This window comes from Spodoptera frugiperda, chromosome 2 (assembly GCF_023101765.2).
Source record: "Spodoptera frugiperda isolate SF20-4 chromosome 2, AGI-APGP_CSIRO_Sfru_2.0, whole genome shotgun sequence".
In the NCBI taxonomy this organism is placed as follows: Eukaryota; Metazoa; Arthropoda; class Insecta; order Lepidoptera; family Noctuidae; genus Spodoptera; species Spodoptera frugiperda.
Window position 1 is genome coordinate 2,443,958 of NC_064213.1, and position 25,119 is coordinate 2,469,076.

Genomic DNA, 25,119 nt, shown 5'->3' on the forward strand with positions numbered 1-25,119 from the left:
AATTTTTCTTTTTTCTTTTAGTACTATAGCTACCTACGTGACATGAGCTGTTGCTAAGGTCCATAAAGTTTCATCAACAGATCTTTTATCAGAAACACAATCAGATCTCCAGAAATCTAATCAGAACTCTTACATTGCTGTCAAATGTCCCATCTTGACCTTGCGTTGTCAGATAATACATTGACAGTCCATTCACAGCATAAAGGTTGTCATTGATTATTTTGACCAAATCTTGATTTTTATAATCCTACTTACATTGTACGTTCATGTATATATACATATATACATCTCCAGTAACTAAGTCCACGAAAAGAAAACGAGCAATTAAAACGAGGATTTATGAATGTACAGTCTGATTCTATTCTATTGGTGGCTTTAACAGCCTTAAACCATTACAACAAAAAATAGGGGCCTTCAATTTACCTTACCACCTCCATTTTTTTAAGTCAGGTAATATCCCTAAAACCTGCCAAGTCTGAAAAATACTATGTTGAAAACCACATAAAAATCAGTTCAGAAAAACGCGAAGTAATGGTGCACAAACATACATACAAGTCAAACTGAGAACCTCCTTTTTTAAGTCATGTCAAATGACCAACCTGCCCTAAACTAACCATAAGAGACGAATATAAAAAAAAACATTACACACACAACACAACTACTAGTTCATTACATAACAACATCTAGTTATCACAATTTTAATAACATGTTTACATTTATTTATAACGTTAACTTTGTTATGACCAAAAAATCCTCCGCTAAAAATAGCAACCTACCATTATACATAGTTCAATGGTCGAAAACTAGTACCAACTTTAATATTATGTTATCGACTTACTCACGTAACTGTTTTATGAGGAACTCGACTAGTTTCAAGCCATATTCTATAAGAAATTCATATGAATATGAGCATTTTCTTTAAGGGGGGAAATCATCCTATGACTTCTGCCGCCTTGAGCGAAGTGAAAGGGACTGTGAGACTCTTACTGACTAAAAACCACCCCGTTCCTACTCCTGCTTTTTCGCGCCGAAGCCCCAGTAAACCCGCTAGGTAGTCCGCAGCTCCGGATGAATATAGCCTAGACTAGCATGGCCAATAACAAAATAATTAATTTAGTATATCTCACAACAGTTATAATAAAAAACCCTACTTTAATATTTCCGCATATTATACAAGCTTTTGTTGTCTAAATAAAAAAAGTCGCTTATGACTGGAATAATCCATATTTTTTTAGTGATCACATTCGTGGCATGCGTCATATATTTTGTCTGTCTGTACTTAAGGCTTGCTAAACCAGATTTTTTGATAACGATCTCAATTACCAATAATAGGACTTCTCGAACTAGTATGTAATGATATATGGACCAATTATGACACCATTCATTTAAATAACGTCTAAAATTAACAACATTCTAGTCGCTATAAAAAGTCACAGATATTTTCGATTCAATAAATAAATACTAAGTATATCCTACCTAGACTACACCTTACCCTTGAAAAAGTGTTTGTGTTATGTTAATTATTATCTAGAAATAGAAGTTGGTAATATAGTAAATAGATATATATTTGTAAATCCTTGGCCAAAAAAAAAACAGTCGGAAATTCGCTACGAAATCGGGACGAATCATTACACACGCTACGAAATTGGGACGGAACGCTACGCACGCTACGAAGTCGGGACGACTCGCTATGCTACGAAACTGGGACGTTACGCTACGCTCTGAAATCAGAGGTACTAGCCAAATGTAATTTAGCGTGTCTGCAAATAGAGTAGAAATGTAAATTATATGGGTAACTCTCTCGGTAGACAAGCAGTAAAGTGGCTACAGGATGGGCCGGTTCGCTACGAAATTGGTACGGGACACTACGAACTTGGAACGGGCCGCTACGCCTAGGCTATGAATCTTCACAACCAATTACATACCACTCACAATAAAACACATGTATCTACTTATAAACCTACACAATACACAAGTAGCAACAACATTGTGTCTCACAATCAGTCACACACTCCTACCATAAGTACAAACATTACTGTATTCTCAATTATCACGTCCTTATCACTTAGACGATAAAGTCGTATTTACAATAAACATTTTTTTTCCTTTAAATCATCTTGTTTGCTATAATGCGAATATAATTGTACTTCCTTGTGAAATCATATTGTCAAGGTGGATTTAAGTAAGTTATTTGCATTATTTACTGAGTATTCTGGTAAAACAATAGGTCTACTACATTGTAGATTGATAGTAACAGTTTATGAGGCAATTCTTGTGCTTCAGATGTTTCTTAGGAACTAACTTCATATATATCTCATTTATGTGAAAAGGGTGAATATACGCATATTCTATTTCTATGTGTTTAAGGATAAGAATCCTTATGTAAGATTAGCTAAGATTTAAAATTGTAAAATAAGATTTTTATGTCTGACTGTTAGTTAAACGTGAAGTATAATTGGTTGAATTTTATTAACTTCTTATGATTAGGTATTAGGTACTTATTGATACTACGTAATTAGTATACGCGTTCATATAAGTATCTAGTAAACTTATGTTAGAAAAGACTTGATATAACATCAATTTTGATAGAAAAATATATATCTATCAATGTTTATTGTTATAACTGTGTGTAGCTGTTGCCCGCGGCTTCGTTCGTGTGGACTTCGTGACTAATAAAGGTAGCCAAAGGTTCTCCTTAATACATCAGCATGATTTCTTTAAAGTTATAGAGGGCTCTTTAAAATAAATAAAAATGTCGCTAGTGGCTCTGTTTCATTGCTCCCAACTCCCAAGTACATGTACTTATGTATAATTACAAGATTTATATCAATGGCTTATTGGAAGAATAATTAGAACTATTGGAAGCCAGTTTTGCAATATATGCCAATTATCATTAAATATTAATATTATCATAATGTCACCTACTAGCCTTGGCCATTACTTCAGAAATTTGCCATTAAAGAAAATAATAATTAAAGTTATATAGGTACATCCTTATAACAATGGAAAGTTACTTAATGATGCTTCTTATTAATTTATTTCGCCAATTTATATCTCTATTATAGTAATATATATGACCTATTGTGTTTTTTTTTTATTAACAAAATATAATTGAGACGGCTAATAAAAACTTATCGGAACTAAAACCTGTTTGAAACATACTCCTGCCGTTATATTGTTCTAGAAAGGTTTTTATTCATCTAATCTTAATGGTTGGTTCGACTATGTGTCACGCACAACCAATTACGATGTCGAAGATTGTGAAACGAACCCTTAAGGGCGGCCAACCAACGTGACGTGGATTTGAAAATGGAACGGACTGATTACTCGATTCCACATTCTAATTTTGCAATAGTGATGCGGTCTATTGCAACGGAAAGATGGGAGGGACAACAATCGGACACATTATTGCGAAAAGTATCCGATTACTTAGTCGATTGTTGACTTAACTAGCAATGAATACCGATAATTAGAGTCACGTCGTCTCACGCTTGAACGATTCGCAAATGGTTTACTATCGGCTAATTTGCTTTACGTTCTTACATAGATTGAAAGATGTAAATTGCTTAATGTGTATTTCTTTTCTAGACGGCGTTAGCAAGCCAAATTTTCATATTTTATTAGCGTGTGTTGGAAAACTGGTTACCTACTTTATTAAAAAGGATATTTTTGTTTTTAGCGAAAGTGTGTCTAACAAAGACATTCTCTTGAACCGTTAGACAATGTGAACGATCTTTTGTAACATTAGCTGATGACTAATGATACACAACACACCATTGAACGGTGCAAATTATCCGTCAGCTCTTTCCTCTGTTCGAAATACAGATTTGAATAAAGTACTTGAGCTAATATCACCGTCACTTCCTTAATTGCACTTTATTTATTTACGCGGGAACGTAACAAAAGTTTGACATATACTTTCAATTATTTAAAAGTGACAGCTGTCATTACTGTAATTTTTTAATTTGTTTATGCCTTGTGACGTCAAAGGATATCGAGTACTGCCAAACAAATATTACTATAATGGCCACAACATACTACCTACTACCTATACTTATGTATATGTGTTTCGGCTCTCGATAGACCAAATAATATTTTCCACTAAAAGAGTTTACTTTCCTACTTAAAGGCGATAAAAAATAAATTATTTTCCATTGTTGAAATCTCTCGAGTTAGTACTCGACAAACTACACAATTTATTACTTAGACAAAGTGCACAGCTCGTCTAGTCTAGACAATTTCAACTTGCTCTAGTTTGAAGTAAACATCCATATTGCATCTACAAATAAAAAGACTTGCTTTAAATAAAAATCATCTGTGGATTGTTAGAGTATATTAAAACCACTCGGTAATTGAAGTCTTCATAACATCTCTCTCTAGGTACTCATAAAAACGCTAATGCATTTAAGTACGTAATTTAAATTGTTATAAATACTAAAGCCTTTCGCTATGTGCCGTGAGAAGACATTATCAATCAGCTTTCCATGACCATGTGCGTCTCAAATCCTTGACACGCATTCACACGTATCAATTGAAAATAATAACAAAGAGACATTTCGCAACTTACTTATTGACATAACATTAAAAATTTATTGAATAAACGCTTTACAAATTACAATACGAGTGCATATATCGGTAAAAAATCGAAATTGATATTTTGTAATCGGACGGCGAAGAGAAAAATCGATAAAAAACGGTTTTGTTATTGTTGTTTCATAACAGCTATTGTAACGGACTGATATGGAAACCGGTCAAGTGTGTGCAATGGCCTTAGAGTGAAACAATGTTACAATATTATCATAATCACTTGCTTAACACTAGATGATAATTTATTAGATTACACATGCAAGTACCTAATCATTCTTCGCTGACTCATCATTCCTGTGCGTAGATGCAACACGATTTTGTAAAAAGAAAATGTATATAGAAAATATTTCACACATAAGTAATAAATATATGGCGATTTCTAGCGCACATTTTTATAAATAAACACTAACTAAAACATTTTCGAATATTCGCTACGTTTCTCGTGGTAGATATCGTAGCCTTATTATACAAATATACATTAATATGTATCCAGGTTGCAGATAGATATTTTTATTCAAATTAAATAGGTTAAGTAGGTACACATTATCGAAGCCATTTTGTGCATTTCAAACACCGTGATAATTGGGTATGTACTCTTTTTTAATAATTACGTTAACTGTCGTCAAGAAGCTAAGAGGCTAGCGATTCCCATAAACAAATTCAGCTTTTATTGGTAATGCAATTTGTTTAAAACAATATAAAATGTACACCTCAATTTATTGAAGAGTACGTAAGTACCTAAATAAAATAAATATAAGCTACAATTTCATGACAAACAATACTAAACCTCAATAAAAGATTTTACCTGCTTATGTTTTAGTAAAAATATTATTTTAAGACCGACAAAGTTCAACGGTCTTTATGAAAATTGTTGAGCTTGTTCGTTTTATCGCCAAATTAAGGTCGCTTGGTCTGTTTGACAAGTTTATTTATATTCATAGCTATTTTTGTTATTGATACCAACTATAACTTTGTTTTATTTGCTTAGTAAAAACCAATTATTTATTTAGCTCTTCATGCAATGCTGCAAAGTACAAGGTGGGCTTTATGCCGAAGACATTTTCTACCAGCCAGACCTTTGGGTGATGGAGAGACAAACTAAAGGTAGGTGCACGAGAAACCAAAAAAAGAGGTAAAAGTAGCAAAATGCAACATACTTACACAAGTATGTACAATATATATTTAAATATGTAATATGGAAACATAATTAACCTACATAATAACATTAGATATACTACTTGCATATAATATACATACATATTATTTGTAGCCATGACAATTAAAGATTTTACGAGCATAAAGTTTCCAACTATTTACAAACATCAAGAAAGCATTAGCAAAATAAACTTGACATAATATTATTATGTACACAACGACAGATGTCGGTCACACTTCTACTTACATTGATTGATTACGATTATGAAGACCATTAATGAACATTTTGTTTACAAATAATGCGACATAGCCTGTGGAACGGGTAGGAAGGAAACGTGTCTAATTTCACGACAGCAAACAGAACGGGCTTGCATATTTTTTTTATTTTAGGTAATGAAGTTTTGAAAATCGAACGTTTTGTTTTTATTCTAGTAAATATTTTTGTGCATTTTGAAAATCGAACGTATATTTTTTATTTATTTTAGAAAAAAATATATTTGTGTGTTTTAAAAATCGAACGTAGCTATAAGTATATTTTTCCTACCCATAGATGAGATTTTAAGATTATTTAGACACCACTGACTAACGGTGAAGGAAAACATCGTGAGGACACCTGGGCTTATAATTTCTAGTTATAAGTTTGAAATCGCCAACCCGCATTGAGCAAGTGTGGTGATTAATGCTCAAACCTTCTTCATGTAAGAAGAGCTGATGATGATGTAGTTTTTTTTTTTAAATATTAGGTCCTTCTTTTGTGAGCCTTTTTTTACTACTAGATAAGTTATTAGATTTTTGACATTTGTTTTATTGAATATCTGTCAAAATCCTATATCAATCCAATGATTTATCAATCTAACAGAATCTCAAGCACTGGTGATAAATATTGAGGTTTTATTCAATTTCTTGTCGTAGAAAACCCAAACCGCAACCTACACGCCATAATGTTTTATGATTCATTGTTTGGGCCGTGCATACAAACGACAAATTATTTTCTAATTTTTGTCTTGTTTCAATTCGGCATTGTCTTTGCCCTGTAGTTGAAGTATGACGCAGAGGAAACAGGATCATAGCTATAGATAATTTAGTTTATAGGCTGGCGTTAGGCGGGTGGATCAAGGGCCTGATACAGAAGGTAGTTCTGGAAACAGCACGCATTGTGAGGAAGTTTCTGTATGTGGAGTCCTAACCACCGGTAGCTTGGACTATGCTCCCGCTACTGGTCGGCTCCTATTTTTAAATATTATTTTATTATGTATTTTAAATAAATATATGGAATAATTTACTTCATAGTACTGATGTAGGAAAAGACCTTACGACTGGCTGGCAGACAGAAGTTACTATAGCGTATAATAAATTATGGACATCTGCAACACTAGAGATGTCATCGCATATTATTTAGATCCAAGAAGACAGTCATTCATAACCCTGGGACGCGCCAGACTACAGTGTTCCGGTGTTTTCATGGGTATATCTATTATAGATCCTGGCTTACAGGAGTTGCAGCGGAATGGGAGGTTGTGGCGGGCTTGACCCATTAAAAAAATATATTTGTCTCGAAGAACCGATGCTCTAGTTTCGTAGAAAATTATTAAATATATCTATATTTTACAGTCGAAATATTGTTGTAAACCAAAATTTTCAATACTCAGATGGCCTTATTCCGTTAGTAACGCCCCCCTTAGTCCTCAATAAGTGTCTAATCGGGTCATGTAAATTGGACTTAGATTGTGGGTCACACTACTTTCTGTTGCTTAGCAATACCAAACATCACATATGTATGAAGGGAAGTTATATTAGCTAGTCTTCAATCGATAGTTTATTTTGGTAATTTGTATCATATCGTAGAACGATTATTACGATTCGATTAAGATGTTGTTGAATTGTCTTTTGGAATACTTTAATGTATATGTGAAGAAGTGATGATGTTTGTCAACGCACCAACGATACAGGGAAATATCCTAGTTTGGGACAACGTTTAAAAAAAACAAATCTTAATGTTAATCTGACATCCGAAATTAAAAAAATAATAAAAATTTAAGATCAACACGATGATCAAGTTAAGCAATTTACTTGACAATATTAAGTGTTGAACGACAATTATCAGAAATTAGATCATTTTGACTAATAAACATCGTCAATTAGACGGCTTAAGCTAATAAACTACATATATTTCCATTGTGATACTATGTAAATATATCTCTCACGATTACATACTTCTGAAAAACATCAGATTGAGCGCGATTTACGTCAACAAGTCAACAATACACGTGGCTAATAAATGATCAATTACCATCTACCACCATGCACTTAGATAATGCAATTAGTGTCTTACTTTACTTGATTTAAAGTCCTATATTCCTTAGATAGGGCAAATAGTATTCACAGAGGTCCTCCATTTGGATCGGTCATCTAATCTAGACTAATAAATGAAATTAGAATATCTTTTTGTACTTATTATTCAAATAGCCATTTTTTACTACATGCATAATCATACACGTGCGATACATATATCCAAATCACATTTTATTAAATTATTGTCTGTCTGTCTTTGTTTGTTCCGGATAATCTCTAAAATGGCTGGACCGATTTTGACGGGATTTTATTTGCAGGTAGCTGATGTACTAAAGAGTAACTTAACCCAAATTCTGTCAGAACTAATTATTCTACGCGGACGAAATCGCGGGCAACAGTTAGTAATAAATAAAAATAAAAAATACTTTTTTATAATGCTACTGAACACATTTTCCCTTTGTATGAATGTTAATTCGAAGAATACAAAAATACCTTTTCAATCTTTCGATACCCGTTATTGTAAAAAGTTCGAAATAACCATGTTTTATGGTCATGAAACTCAAATTATGGCTTCATAACTGGTTTTGGGATAATAAAGTTGAAATATAAAATACATAATAATAGGTATATGAAACCTGACATTTGAATCAAAACCGGCGTCGAAGCCAAAAGTAACATATGTACACATATGTTTTAAGAAATCTTTCCAATGTCATTCCTCTCTCTTATATGCAAGAACGGACCTCTCTTTCTCTTACAGTCCTTTGTATTCTTCTTTTTGTCCATAAACTAAGTCATATTACTCCATTCTATTATTTTTAACCGACTTCAAAAAAAAGGAGGTTCTTATGTATGTTTGTGCGCAATTATCTCGCGTTTGACACATCCGATTTTGATACGGTTTTCAACATAGTATTATTCAAATTTAGAAAAAGGTGCGTCCCATGAAAATTCGTAACAAACAGACAAAAATTATAAAAAACATATTATTTTGATGTATGTATTTGTATATATCGTATATTTCATCACATGCAGGTAGTAAAAGGCGGTTTTTTAAATATTACAAACAGACATTACAGTTTTGTTTATTAGTCTAGACTAAATGGTAAATACTAATGATCTTAGTAGTACCTAAATAGCCATAAAATAAATGCCTAAGTGTCCGATCGTTAGAGATTCATCCCCATTATTAATGGTGAGTTTTATATCTCATCCTAATGTAATTTCTCTAACTGTGCGTACATTTAACATCAGTTTTCATTATTAAGCGTTTACTTGCCAACATCGTAACATAGATCGTTTACAACAAATCGAATAATCGATTATCGATACGAAGCCTTTAAAGCAAAATGAAACTATCGACTTAAGTATTTTAATTTATCTACTAATTAATTTTATTTTAATAGTTGTTTCCCTCTTAAGACGTAACTCAAATCGTTTTGTTATTTATTTTTAAGTACGTGATAGATGCAATATCTATCGTTTTATTTATTCACCGCTTATCTTAATGGGATCCTATTGTTATTCACTTGAATATAATGATAAAAATCATTATAAATATAAAAGTTGTTTGATCGTTTCTCATTTTAATGATCAATCTATTCACAGATAATTAAGAATCGAATCAAATAGCGAAAGGATAAATACGTTCTCGTGAGTATGGCATTTTATATTCATAAACGTGATTTATTTATCAAAAAATATATTAATATCGTTATTATATTAATAGTAAAGAATTTTTATTGCAATTGCATTACTCAACTCAACTGTACGTAAATTAAAAGCGTTACTAAAACCTAACATTATTAACACTATAATAATTCGTTGAATATAACAAATTAATTTACTTTAAATACTTTTACGCCCACCGTCATTAGCAAAACAAGTCAGTGACTTAATTAAACATTTCACAAACACTAAATTTCTAACTTTGACGTAATAAAAAATGTATGAAACCACTTACTTGGCTTATCCGAAACGTCATCATCCATGATCGCCAACTTGCTCGGCCGTTTGTCATCATCAGACTTCAAACCCATGTTCACTGCAGCGGCCGGAAAATTAAGAAAAAAAAACAAATTTAAATAAAGAACGCGGTCTTTATATTACGCTCACTAAACTTGCACAGTCTATACAAATTATTTATTTATTTTATTTTTTAATTATTTTTGTGATGTTGGTAAAAAAAAAGTTTGGAATTATTGTTGATGTGTATTATTTTTTTTATTTTATACGCGCGCGTCAAACCGCCATGCTCGACAGGTGAGCCGGGCCGCGTACTTCGCTCGCGAAGGTTAGTATCGACTGTCACGGTACGATGGACTAGCCTTGTTTTTAAGGCACGCGACTTGCAAGCACGCAGCTGACTCGATCGCTCGCATATGTAGGTAGATTTGGATCTGGGAAATTGACATAGTTGACAAGATTATCGTTTATGTAAATACTAGATATCTATTGTTAGTTAATTGCTCGCTTTTTACTTGTAACATGGCGTTTTAATTTACTTTTAGGTATAAGCAGAAGTAAATAATGCTTACTACCTTTATGTCCTACTTTTTATTTTAGATAAGTTTGTTCTTGACTCTATTCTAGTCTAATTTTTTATAAGAATATCTAAAGATAGACAGTTTTAATTTACTCAGGTCCTTTAAGTACAAATTGGCCTTGGAAATAAATAGGAACGCGCTTGCATTAAACAAACATTTAAAAAATAAGGTGACGTGCATTGTCGATGACTAAATTGTCAGTAAAAGTACAGAGGATCGAGGTGTGTCGACTACGTGAATGTAACAAAAGGAATTAATGACATTTAATATGTCTTCTGCTCGCTTCATTCATCCCTTTAAGAAATTAAAAAGAGTAACCAATTCATTAGCCTTTTATCATTAATCCATCCATTTATCTCGTACTTGTATTGTATTAAGGTACCTTCTATACATAACAAAACTGACGAATGTGCACCTTTAATCTGTCAGGGCCATTGTCAAAGGATAATTAATTCTTTTTTTTATATTTGCTTTAGGAACGTCTTTGTGTGATCCACAAATTAGGTAAAAAAGAGCTTTTTATATTATAAGCCGGTAAATGAGCTGACGGATCACCTGATGGTAAGCAATACCACCACGATACCCAAAACACCAGAGGCGTTACAAAAGCGTTGCCGGCTTTAGTGGTTGTTGGCCAATCCTGAACTGGGAAGATTGGGAAGAGGGAGGGATTGGTTGGTTCAATGGCCATCCAATCAGAGCGGTCAAACGCGGTCTCGTTTCGATCTCGTTAAACGTAAAGCAAGCTCGTACTAAGCCTATAAGAACACTTTTATTTCCCTTTCGAGGAATAACAGAATATTGTGTATTTATGTAATTATATAACATTTTAATAATATTCTTCTAAACGTGTAGCAAGGAACGTGCTTACTACAATCTAATATATTACATCATTTTCCATGTTATTGTTAGAAATTAACCCATACTGATAACGGAAGAACTTGCTTTTTTTATTCCATATTGTGTATACAACGAAAAATTATGTATTATGTAATCGGCTTACTTAAATAACTGTTTGACGAGTAACTCGACTAGTTTCAAGCCATTCTAGAGGTTCATATTCATGAGCAGCATTCCGCGACACACGATGCGGTGATTGTCGCGCTGCAACTGAGTAAGCTAATAACATAATAGTTAATTTAGTATGTCTCACGAAAGTTATAATAAAATTACAATAATGTTATATTATATAACAATGTTTTATTTCCCGAATTAATTACAAGAATGGCTCTTAACAGAAGGTTCTGTGATTCGTTATTCTGGAATATTCTACATTAGCAATTACACTGAGACCTAACAACAGCGCTGAGATTTCCAGTCTTTTTACCGGACTATACCGGGTTGGTTTTTCGCGCGTAAGTATCTTGTATGTATGTTTGTACGTATTAAGTATGTGTATGAGTGTTATATCCTTTACTAAACTGTAATTTTCAAGCCACCACCATTACAAAGCATAAAAAAGCAAAAACAAACTGATCTTATATAGAGGAACTCCATAGTCCAGTGGAAATGTCGAGAAAAACTAGTATTCGATTTTTAAACAGCAGATACACATTGCAATTTGCTTATCAAGTTACCAACATTCAAAAATTACATGACAGGTAAACCACCTCTTTTTAGGAAATAAATAAATGATGTAATTAAAAAAAAACTAACAAGAATCGACACAACACCACTACGTAAACACAACGGAAAGTTTCTGTAAATACTTAAACAAGTAAACATACTTAAATATTTAAATTTAAATTATCTCACGAAAATAAATATTAAACAAGCAATAAAGTGGAGATTCCTATAGATTTGATACATGAACATGATAATAAAATGTCAGCATGCCATCGAATGTTAAACACGCTATAATAATAATAATTATTAACTACCGTGGTAATTGTCATTTGTGACCTACATTACAGCATTTTTTATTTACTTACTGGCTTCTGCCAATGGCTGTGACTGCGTATTAACAGTAGCCTAGGTGTTATTCCAGACCATAGTCTACCCCTGTACACAGATAAACTTCAGTAGGGCTGATGCCGACCCGGAGCTGCGCACTGCCCCTAGCGGGTTGCAGGGGCTCCGGCTCCCACGGGGGCTCCGGGGTTGGTCTACTAAGAGAGCCCGGTGCCTCTTTTAGGTGCAGATGGTGGCCACCGGGGAGGTTTTAGTGCGGTAAAAATCCCACACTCCCTAGATTTTTCCCCAAAAAGCTAGGCGCCTTTTGAAGATTTCCTCCCGTCAACAAAAAAAGGGGGGCTCCAGCTCGAATAGCAGGAGTAGGAATGGGGTGGTGGTTTTTAGTCAGTAAGATTCTGATACTCCCACTCGCCTCGCCCAGTGCGGGAAAAGTCATTGGGACATTTTTCCCCACTCAAAAAAGATTAATGTACGCGCTAAGTTGGTTTAATTGATAAAAACATAATACTGTAAAAGGCAACACGAGAGGCTTGCACGTGATCTGTACGAGTGTAGTACATACATACATAATATCTACAACAGCATAAGTAATTTATATTTTAATGATAATCAATGTTCTTCATTGCATTGGCTTATATTTACATAAGGTACTAGCAAACCCGGCGAACTCCGTTTCGCCACCAATAATTGTCCCTGTTTTCCGAATTTTCTTCACTATAAACCTTATGGAGCCCGAAACCTTTCCAACGAATGCAAAACCATGGAAATCGGTTCGTGCGTTCTGGAGTTATAGCGCCAGGAAGGAAAAACCCAACTTATTTTTATATAATAAAAGATATACACAAACCTTACAAATCAATATAAAAAAGATGTTCTCAAAACTAGATTAGTACCGGTAAACTATGGCAACTTTACCGGACCCTTGGCAACTTTACCATACTATAGGTATTCGGTATAAACTCATTTATCTAAAAATCTACCCACTAGAATTCTGTTTTGTAATAGTAGTATTTTTTAGACATTATAAGGAAATATTTACTATATTTTGCGTAGACGCAAGACTGCTATTATGCCAGTAATGGCCGTCACAGTGTAGTGCGTGAAAATGTGCTAAAAGTTAGTAGTTCCTAAATTGTGCTCACAGAGCCTTAACTATTTGTCACAGGTGAGTGAAATTTTGATCTTGTATGTATAATATAGTTGGGATTATTGTTGTAATGTCAGCAATTGCTTTTTCTTTAATTTATTGATAAATAATCGCTTCGGTAATGTTGACACAGGTTAGGTAAAGTTGCCACGGCCTGCTTTGTGGCAACTTTACCTACAGTTAGGGTTGGCAATAAATGTTTTTTTCTTGTTTGTGTGTATGTAACCATTTTCGAATACCTAAATTTCACAGCATAATAGTAAATATCCTGGATGATAAGTTATAATGTATTTAATAATACCTTTTGTTTTAGAGCCAAATTAGCTCCCATGAAACAAAACTGCAAAAAACTCGGAGCTAGACACTATAAAAATTATACGGAAGTGATGTTAAAAATAGCTATGGAGATAGTGAAGTCATTAAATTAAAAAGTCAAGGATTAAACATTATTTTGTAGCCCTTTTTTACAATTTTAAACATATATACTTACTTAAAATTTTAGAACTTAATTTAGTTTAAAAAGGAATAATATTTATGTTAGAAATTTGTGCGTTTTTTTTACTTTAGGTTTAAGGTTTATTTTTTTTTTTTTTAAATATACATGTCATTAAAAAAAATCTCCCTTTTGACAACCCCGAGCGTAACAAATTATTTGTATGTAAATTACGTTGAAACCTGTGGCAACTATACCTACTGTCTGTGTAGCCGTTATCTTTATAGATTTCCTCATATTGTTTGCATTATAATACGAAGAGGTCCTAGATGAAGCCCTCTGTACCTCAACAACTCTTTAATATGCAATACACGATGAATACGGCGCGTAGGTAAAGTTGCCAAAAAATTGGTATCTTTACCGATGTTGTTTTTTCTTTACTACGGCTAAAGTAAGCGTTTGTATATAAAGACGATTACGGTAAAGTGAGCCAGATAAACTACAATTGTAAATATATAGTTTTGGTTTCTATGCGTCTTATGGTTAAAAATATATTTCGATTTTTGTTCGAAAATATGGTAAAGTTGCCATGTTTTACGGTATAACAGGGATGAGGAACACCAATGACTCATCTAGATGCAAATGTAATCTATTCGTCTTGTCAGTAATTAAAAAGACGATGCTACGATTGCTAGATGACGTCATACTTTAGTAATCACAGATGGCGATAAAGTATAGCGCAACTTCCACTAATTGACATTAGTAAAGATATTCTATTGTTTACTTGAGTATAAGATACATGTCCGTATGGATTGAGGAGCCACATCAGATTTTTAAAATCTGATTTTACCATTATTTAGCAGCAAGGAAGCTGATTTTGCAGCACGAATTCTAGATTTAGCAGCAAGATATATAACTAGATATATTAATGCAAAAGTGGCTCCTCAATCTAAACGTTTAAATTGAGGAGCCACCTATAACTCGTTAAGTAATAGATGAATATTTTTGAAAATTTTGTATCATTTAGCAGCAATTTTGCATATTACCGTCTACAAATTTCGCTTCTGTGGCGCTAAAATGTAAGAAAATACAATACTTTTAGTATGGCTCCTCTATCTAAATTTAACAGGTGAGTTTCTACTGGATATGAGCGATCAATTATTATATTCGACATAATGATCATTTAGTAGGTGTTGTGTTTGTTTTTGCAGTATAGGAATAAAATAGTAAAACAGAGTAAATTTTGTAGATGAACGCATTTTCTTTGGCTCCTCAATCCTGACGTTCTAATTATATATGTTTGACTGTACCCACCTGAGATGACAACGGAATCTAAAGCCAGAGATACTAGCATTTAGCAGAAATGTCTGCTAAATATATCTGCACAGTTCAGCAATGTATTTAATTTAGATTCTGAAAAAAACAATACTTAACTATTTTCTTGTAAATTCAGCGTGTAGGGTGACCATATACTCGTAAATGAAACCAAGATAAGTAATTTGTTAAATTTATATTTTCATAACTGGTTATATCTATTGTACCTACGATTTAATTATTTAGCAATCAATGTGGCTATAAGTTATAGAATGAATGAATATAGGTTGATCAGTGCTTATACGAATTTTAGAATCGTAATCATCGTAACAGAATATCTCATCTTTCGGTGTAAGATAGTGACATTTATAGTGGCCTGTCCCAGTTTCGATAATTGGTGGAATATTTTCTATTTCAATTTGTAAACTTCGAATCCGAACACTGCGTATTAAATAAATAAATATAAATAATAGCAATAGTCGGCACAAAATGTACTTACATTGAAAACAGGATATCGTACTGCACTTAATTATCAATCACTGCACAATATTGCACATATTAATATCCCCACAATTCAACTATGATGACACAAACGTGATGATTAACTTTATATTTATAGGAAATCCAAGTTAAGTATTTATTTTCTATGTGAATATACAAACGAGAATACTTCACTGCTAATGAACACTTTGTTAAATAAATATTATTGTCGGTTGGTAAGAGAAATAATAATTTGGAGATACCCTCAAACTGTGGTCACCCTACACGCTGAATTTACAAGAAAATAGTTAAGTATTGTTTTTTTCAGAATCTAAATTAAATACATTGCTGAACTGTGCAGATATATTTAGCAGACATTTCTGCTAAATGCTAGTATCTCTGGCTTTAGATTCCGTTGTCATCTCAGGTGGGTACAGTCAAACATATATAATTAGAACGTCAGGATTGAGGAGCCAAAGAAAATGCGTTCATCTACAAAATTTACTCTGTTTTACTATTTTATTCCTATACTGCAAAAACAAACACAACACCTACTAAATGATCATTATGTCGAATATAATAATTGATCGCTCATATCCAGTAGAAACTCACCTGTTAAATTTAGATAGAGGAGCCATACTAAAAGTATTGTATTTTCTTACATTTTAGCGCCACAGAAGCGAAATTTGTAGACGGTAATATGCAAAATTGCTGCTAAATGATACAAAATTTTCAAAAATATTCATCTATTACTTAACGAGTTATAGGTGGCTCCTCAATTTAAACGTTTAGATTGAGGAGCCACTTTTGCATTAATATATCTAGTTATATATCTTGCTGCTAAATCTAGAATTCGTGCTGCAAAATCAGCTTCCTTGCTGCTAAATAATGGTAAAATCAGATTTTAAAAATCTGATGTGGCTCCTCAATCCTTACGGACATTAAGATACTCTAGTGCCTTGGGTGGTGCGACCGCCTTTATTTAGAAACTACTCCAGGTATTCGTTTTTTTAAGTGGGGACAATCATATAATGCTTTCCCGCCTTGAGCGAAAGAGTAACAAACATCCATACTCAAACTTTTGCAATTTAGTGAAGTAATAAGGCAAAAAAGTGTCTGCATAAGTTTATTTTTTCAATTTCACGTGTCGGTGTAAAGTTTCGATTCAGCCCATCCTTTTTTTGGAGGGTGGTAAATCATCTAAAGTCTTCTCCTGCCTTAGGCGAGGCGAGAGGGAGTGTCAGGCTCTTACTGACTAAAAACCACCCCGTTCCTACTCCTGCATTTCGAACTAGAGCCCCGGTGAGGTGGGTAGTTAGCAACTAAGCAACCTAGATACTACCCATAGTATAAAAACAAGATGCTAGCTGAATACCTAATTTATAAATGCAGGAATATGTATTTATATAAAATCACGAACTGTTTATCAATGCAAATATAAGTTACGGAGAAATACTACGTTATTGTGTTCCTATTACATTTATTTATTACGTTTATATTATACCCTTTACATTTACTTATAAAATAAGTCGGAACTATTTTATTTGGTGTAACCAATGAATTTAGATTATGCAAATAGCATTCAAACAGCTCAAACCTTCTACGGTGTGAGAATAGACTTTGGTCAGCTGTGGTCATTGATATAGATGGTCATGATGATGAAACAGCAATCATAAAAGAACATCATAAAGTCTGGCTCCGAAATGTATCCCATAATATCCGCAAGGATCAGCCTGTCAAAAGAGGCTCGAAACACAACATATCGTCACATCTTTTGATCCCCAGAGAAATAAAAACAAGTACATATGCAATAGAGGCAAATGGGCCATAGAAGGTGAATCTACGTATACCACACACAATCCCAGACTCCGTAAACTAGTACTGAGAAATTTTCGAAAAACCGAAAAAAAAAGGAAAAGAAACTTTCGCCTAACTGCTAAATTCAATCTCAAATCTTAAACCAAAGAATTGAGATCGGTTATTGAAATTGTCAGTAACTGAATCACAAATTCAATTTCATATAAAACAGAATTAAGCTCACCCAGAACTTCAAAATACAACAAAAATAAATACAAGCCAGTAAAACACTAAGCAAATAATGATGAATAACGATGATACAGATATTTGCTTATGCCATTGGTCCGTCAGGTACATGTACTAAACAAATATTTTGCTTAAAAGCCTGATAGTCAAGAATCACTGGTGCAGATTTTTATAATCACAATTACGTAAGTTATTTTGTCTTAGGAGAAATCTTTATCTTACGAGATGGTGATTTAGTTATCATTGTGAATGATAATTTAGACATAATGCAGTAGATTTGCTAAAACTGGGGACACTAAATATATTTCAGAATCATATGCATTACGGTTTCTATCAACTTCTTGTCGTCATCATCATAATCATCGGCTGGAAGACGTCCACTGCTGAACAAAGCCGTGGAATGAAGTAGGAACTTCATCCTCCACGCTGAACGCCAGCTCGCCACTTGCATCCAATGGTTTTCCGCGACTCTGACAATGTCATCGGTCCATCTAGCTAGTCCTTGTATATTTTTATAATAACTATCGTGAGACATGCTAAATTAACTGAAAATCACGGTGTTTGTTTACGTACATTAATGGAGAAAAGCTCTAGTTTAAAATCACAGAGGGACTCTTCAACATCGCACAGTCTACTGTATTACGAGTAGACTGGGCGACGTCGCCGCATCTGCGCACGCTGCTCATGAAGAAGAGTCCCTCTGTGACTAAAAAATAATGGAGTGGGTTCACCGAGATTTTAAGTTAACCTTGTATATTTATTTAATGTTCCGGTTCTCAATTTTTTCCTTGTCTGACCCAAAATGGTTGGTATTTGTAACAACTGTTACAAACCTTTGAAGTCCCTTGACTGTTCAAACAACAAGACAACAATTTTGAAGAATCAAACATTTTTATTAATGCTTCTGTTAAAAATACAGACATGTTAATAAATCTTAAATATCTGTATCTCTTTGTCTGTGGCATTGAACTTCCGAAACGGATGAACTGATTCATATTGAGGTAAGTACCGACATGTCAAATATTTGTTTGTTATATGACAGCCCTTCGGATTAATCGATGTTTAGGTTTTGTGTTTCTGGTGTTTGAAACGGTTAGTTTTCTTTATTTTCTCTTTTTATAAACCCTGAACCACTATACTGAATTGGATAGGTAATTCTCTGGACGACAATTATAGTTCTTTAATGTTAGGAAAATTTTGGAAAGAAAATTTCAAGCAAAAAGATAGATACGACGTCGATTTCAAAGTTAAGCGAAATTATATTAATCAACTAGCAAATCCGGCGAACTCCGTTTCGCTACAAAATTTTCTTTGCTATAAACCTCACGGAGCCTGAGACCTTTCCAACGAATGCAAAACCATGGAAATCGGTTTATGCGTTCTGGAGTTATAGCGTCAGAAAGGAAATACCGACTTATTTTTATATTATACAATGTGATAGGGGTGAGACTTCTAACCAGTTAAGGCTGAGTTCTACATCTAATTTTATCGACAAAAGTCAGGGGTCGAATCCCCTCCCCCTAAAAATTATGGCTATTTTAATATTTTTTTTTACTTTTATTGATATCAAAGGTTTTTGTTTCTACGACGCATACAGCGTCGTAGAAACAAAAAACGACAAACGACAAACGGTAGCTAATAACCTTGGCTAACTAATTCATTACTTTTTTCATATGTTTGATAATGTTTTGGTGAGATAAAAAATCATTTGTGAATTATTTTTACCGAAAAAATCACTAAGAAAGAAAGAGAAAGAAAGAAAGAAAGAAAAATCATTTATTCGGCACCGGGCACGATGCACCAAAACCAAACACAAAATAGAAGAAAAAAAAATGGTAAAATTAATTAATACATTTAAAAAAAACACAAAAAAATGCACTACTTAATTATATAGAAAAAAAAAAAAAATAAAAACACATACAAACACACAACAGATAAAAGAAAAAAAAAACAAGGTGGCAACGTGCCCAAGCCAAAAGGGTTGCCACCTCAGTATGAGCTGGGCACCGAAAGTACCCAGCACTGATTTTCAGTTGGCACCCCTTGCAGTGACCCACGGACGGAGACAACGCACAAAACAATACACAAGTAATATAGTAAAATAAATTAACAGAATAAATAAACATAAAAATGAGAATATTAAAATAAACATACATACATATATTTTGAAATACATCTATAAATAAATAAAAATAAATGATGACAATTAAAAAGAACATAATAAAAGAAAAACATAATATTGTGGGTAGGTGTGTGATCGTAAGGTCACCCCGCAGCACGACACTCATTTGACTCCTACCCGTAAAAGTGGTCGCTTTGTCATTACCCCATGGAAACGAATAAATTATCTAGACTATGTAGGTACATGTCTAGATAACAGTGCGCGGAAGAGCGAGCGTGGAAGGTGTAAGAAAATACAAGAAAATACAAGGGTGGCACAGGACGGCAACCCACCAACAACTAACGCAGACAACATGGGACTCGAAGGTAAGTTTACCAGACTTATTGTATCCCGCATTGCTGCTACATAGCACTCATACATGGTATTTAGATTTTTAGATTTTAATAATAAGAAAATGTCAGATTATAAATAAGTTAAGATAAAAAAATATGTCATACTCATGTGAACCTACAAAACTAAATAAATAAAATAAAATAAAATAAAGTCAATTTAAATAAAGGACAGATCAATATTTATTGATTCACTGTCGATTTGTGAGCTTGTTAAAAAAACCTTTAGCTTTCTTCTGAAACTATAAATGCTTTGCAGGTCCCTAATTGGCGGAGGTATGTTGTTCCAACACTTGGACGCTGCATACCGGAAACTACCTCGAAAAGCAGCCGATCTGTGTTGCGGTATGGCCAGCTGCTGCGCACATCGTCTACCCTCCCGCTGCCGATGAGCATTCACCCACGACAGCTTCGAGTAGAGGTACGCCGGACACTTATATTTAATCACACCAAAGAGGAGACATGCCAGGTGGTGTTTACGTCGCGACTTCATCTTTAAGAGACCGTTTTTATTTAGATAAGGTGTTATGTGTGTCCTTGGTGGAATTTTAAAACAAAAACGTGCGCAAGCATTTTGAACCCTCTGTATCAGTCGCTCAGTCCGTGAAAGCAGTCTAGGCCCAATGACCACGTCCGCGTAGTTTAGTCTGGATAACACCAATGACTCAACCAACTGCACACGCAACTCCTCACTTAGATACGGCCGCATTCTATAGAGTACCTTCAAACGATAAAAACAGTTTCTAACACAATTAGATATGTGGGACTCGAACCTAAGACCTTCATCCATCAGTAGTCCCAAATTCCGCGCCTCGCTTACACGCTCAATGATTTGGCCTCTCAGGAGAACGTCGGCACTGCTAGACGGAATCTTGTTAAGTTGCGTTTTTGTTCCGAACAGCAAGAATTTAGTTTTAGACGGATTTAAGATGAGGCAATTACTGCTTGACCAGTCCACTATCCTGTCCAGGTCTTCATTTATAAAATTCACGGCATTCGCGTACTCCTCAGGCCTAAAGGACAAGTAAATCTGAATGTCATCTGCGTAAATATGATACTTGCACTTTTTTATTACTTTGACGATGTCAGCACAATATAATAAGAATAGGGTAGGCCCTAATATAGATCCCTGGGGCACCCCCTTCGTCACAGGTTTCACTTCTGAAGCCAAGACAGAGCCATCGGTATCGCGAATCTCAACTAGTTGGGTACGGTTCCTGAGATAGCTATCAAACCATTTTATTGTTGGTATGTCAAATCCGTAGTACGCCATTTTAGAGATTAAAAGGGATAAGTTAATTGAGTCAAATGCCCTGGAAAAGTCCAATAGGACTAGTATAGTGCACATGCCCTCATCCTGCGCGCCCAGTATATTGTCGGTGACATCCAACAATGCTGTTACCGTACTACGCCCCCTCCGAAAACCAGACTGTACATCCGGCAGAACGCCGCTGTCCTCGATGTATTTGGACATCTGCTCACCCACCACCCTTTCCAAGACCTTGGACATCAAGGGTAAAATACTTATCGGTCTCAAATCCTTAAAATCACAGGGATTGTTTACCTTTGGTAGAGGACGCACCCAGCAACACAGTGTAGTCGCAAAACGGCAGCGAATTTATAGACACGGTCAAAGAATCGAGAAACGTGTCGACATCTAACCACGGTGGTCGATAGGCTGTACCAATGGCAACCTTAGTACCGTTTACACCCAGCACGAGCCACATCTGTTCGACCGATTCATGTGCAGGGTCGGTAGGGTGGGAATGCGCCCGCACATTCATTCCACATCTAATATAAAATCCGACGCCGCCGCCGCGGCCACCGCGCACGCTCAGCGGACGCGGGACATGCCGCAGACGGTAGCCGGGAACCGAAGGCGCGCGCCCCTCCTCCCCCGCCCTGAGCCATGTCTCATTCACGGCCATAATGTCAACATCATGACGCTCCACGGCGGCTATAAACTCGTCATGGTTTGTACCCAGCGACCCGGCGTTAAGAAAACCAACTTTAAACTCTTTCCAAGTCATATTAAAGTGATAATAAAGCAAAGATAAATGAGTTCAAAACATATAATAGTATTGCCGTGTGATATGCGTATTTAAATATAAATAGGATTAATATTATAATAAGGCTATTACCTATAAGATTGGGATAAATGTATAAATAGGAGTAAAGGAATACATAAATATTGTGTCGCGATTCATGTGCACTAAAACCAAAAAACCTCCCGTCACTGCAAAGAATACCAACCTCAATCGATACATACGTCGCTGCGATCCCTAAGTTAAAATATAGAAAAACATAATAACAAAACAATAGTAACATTGAGACAAGCACTAAACCGTAAACAAGTAGCAAGGTACATAAGAAAAAAATCTTTGTGGCATAAATGAGATAGTAAACATTAGAGAAAAATTTATTTATACCCACAAAAATCAAACTTTTCCGTCCCCAAAAATTTCTTTAATATCGGCGTCCGAGCGAATGCGCACAGCCGAGACCCCGTCCTCCTTCCGCGCGTAGATGCGTCCCTCTCTTGTCCACACGTACTTGTAGCGCGAGCGCTGCCCAGCCTCACGAGCCAGATGAAACAGTCTCGCGTTAGAGCGAGTAAGGTGCTCATTCACGTACACCCTCTTAGGCTGTCCGTGTAAGTTGAGGTCCGCAGTGGTAAGACCGCGGCGCACGCGTGCCGCGTGTAGTAGTTGATCTCGCACTACACGGCGAGATAGGCGCACCGCGATTGCGCGCGGCCGCGGGCGCTCCGCTATGTCGTTCTGGGATGAGCTGGTGGTGAGGTTACGGCGTACCCTGCCCAGGCGCTCGACGTTTACAATGTCCCTATCGTCAAGGTCGATCCCGAGCTTCAGTGACACTGCTTTAATTATGTGAGCCGGGTTCTCGGCCTTCGACTCCGGAATGCCCGACACGATGACGTCATTCAATAACAGGTCCTGATCCCGCTCATTTAGCTGTACCTTTAAATCAGCGATCGTCTGCTCGAGGCGGTCGTAAGAAGCAGCATCCGTCGACTCAAACCGCTGCTCGATGTTGTCCAGCCTGCCCTCCACCGCTCCCATCCGCCCATTATAGCCTTCGTTAGCAGCCCGGAACTCAGCATTCTCCTGCCGCAGCTGGCGTATATCCGCCCTGAGTCCACTTAACTCTTCCCTGAAGGCACGAATTTCCTGCGCCAGATCCAGACTAGCGGAGGGAGCGACGGTGGGCAGACTATGTGAGTCGGAGTAATCTGCTGCCGCACCTTTAACCGGTGTTGCGGTATTATCCGTCCTAGGCAGTGTCGCCTTGCAACCGGGACACAACCATGTAGGAGAAGGGGTCGCCGTCGGCGGAACACCCACACAGGCGCGGTGGTAGCAGCCCGCGCACTTGCTACACCGAACGCTCGCTGATGCAGCAATAAACTGCCCACATCCCCCGCACTTAGCCATATCTAGGTATTTCGGATGGAGTTTATTTAAATCACTAAAATTCACTTTTTTTTTTTTTTTTTTGGATTCGGGTAGATTTTGCACTGTGACACCGAGATTTATTTAAGATTAGTTGTAAGTTTAATTACAATAGAACACTGCTGCTATCCACAATATATGCTGTGAGTTAACTATTATTAATCACTTTGCGAATAAAGATTTATATGTAAACACTTGTTGTTTTATTTATTCGACTCGAGGTGACATAAACAAGTCAGCTGTTACCGGCGTCCGTGACGTCACTCCTACACTATTTTTCAATATTTTCAATTAGGGGTTCAACCCCCCATATTATTTTTTTGACGATAAAATTAGATGTAGTACTCAGCCTTAACGGGTTAGAAGTCTCGCCCCTATCACATTGTAGATATTAGGGTTTAACGAGAAATTAACATTTAATACCTATTTTCCATAATATTGTTTACAAAAGTACCCAATTAATTTAACCCTAATAAATATTATTTCCCTAGTAGATATTATTTTGGTATTGGAAAATTCATAAAAATCTAATAACTGGTAATCCCACAACATATTGGCAAGCTGTGTGTATTAATAGTAAACAAATAATAGATACATGATTGAAGACCGCAAAGCTTATGTCATTTTTTGCAGTAATAAATACATCAAAAAAGCTAATGATTACTTTGAAACTCACAAGTACCTATGTATTATGTAATAGATATCTAAAAATTATTTAATCATTAAACCTTTTTGTCTCCTCGGTGAAATAGATCCTATAGTTGGGCTATTACAAATGTACGAACTGTGACGTCAAAAGAATGTGACTATCCCGTACAACTTGGATACGTGTGAGCGAGAGATCTCATAAAAATGACATGAAGTTATGACAGTCTAACTATAGTAAAGAAAATGCTAAGCTAATGGTTTTTTAGCATAGTAGCCTTACTTATTAGGAACTCGTGTAGCATAACAAGAAAAAATACCCTTCAAGGGTCTTTATTAGGGTGCTTTTCTACCAGAAATGTGCTATGTAGCTATGCTACGAAGGTGTAATAATAGCTAAGCTGTGAAACCATATGACCGCAGACAAGGCACGCATCTTTCCATATAAAAAGCATAACTTATAGCTGAGTCCGTTTCCACCAGGGCTAAGCTATGCGCACCAATGAATGTGATTGTTGGAAACCAATCGCATCCACAGGAACGTAGCACATGTCTGGCGGTAAATCACCCTAAAACAGA

At 35.3% G+C, this 25,119-nt stretch overlaps 2 protein-coding genes across 2 annotated transcripts in view; both read right to left on the reverse strand.

Moving 5' to 3' along the window:
• Window positions 1-10,382, reverse strand: part of LOC118269026 (putative inorganic phosphate cotransporter) — a 69,724-nt gene extending 59,342 nt beyond the window's left edge. Inside the window, exon 1 of the mRNA XM_050704027.1 lies at window positions 9,998-10,382. Coding sequence (XP_050559984.1) covers window positions 9,998-10,073 — 76 coding nt within the window. The 5' untranslated portion in view covers window positions 10,074-10,382. The remainder of the gene's footprint in view (window positions 1-9,997) is intronic.
• Window positions 10,383-22,860: 12,478 nt separating this feature from the next.
• Window positions 22,861-23,877, reverse strand: LOC126911582 (uncharacterized). Its single transcript, XM_050699413.1, has one exon. It carries the CDS (start codon window positions 23,875-23,877, stop codon window positions 22,861-22,863), a length of 1,017 nt encoding a protein of 338 aa, XP_050555370.1.
• Window positions 23,878-25,119: the final 1,242 nt, after the last annotated feature.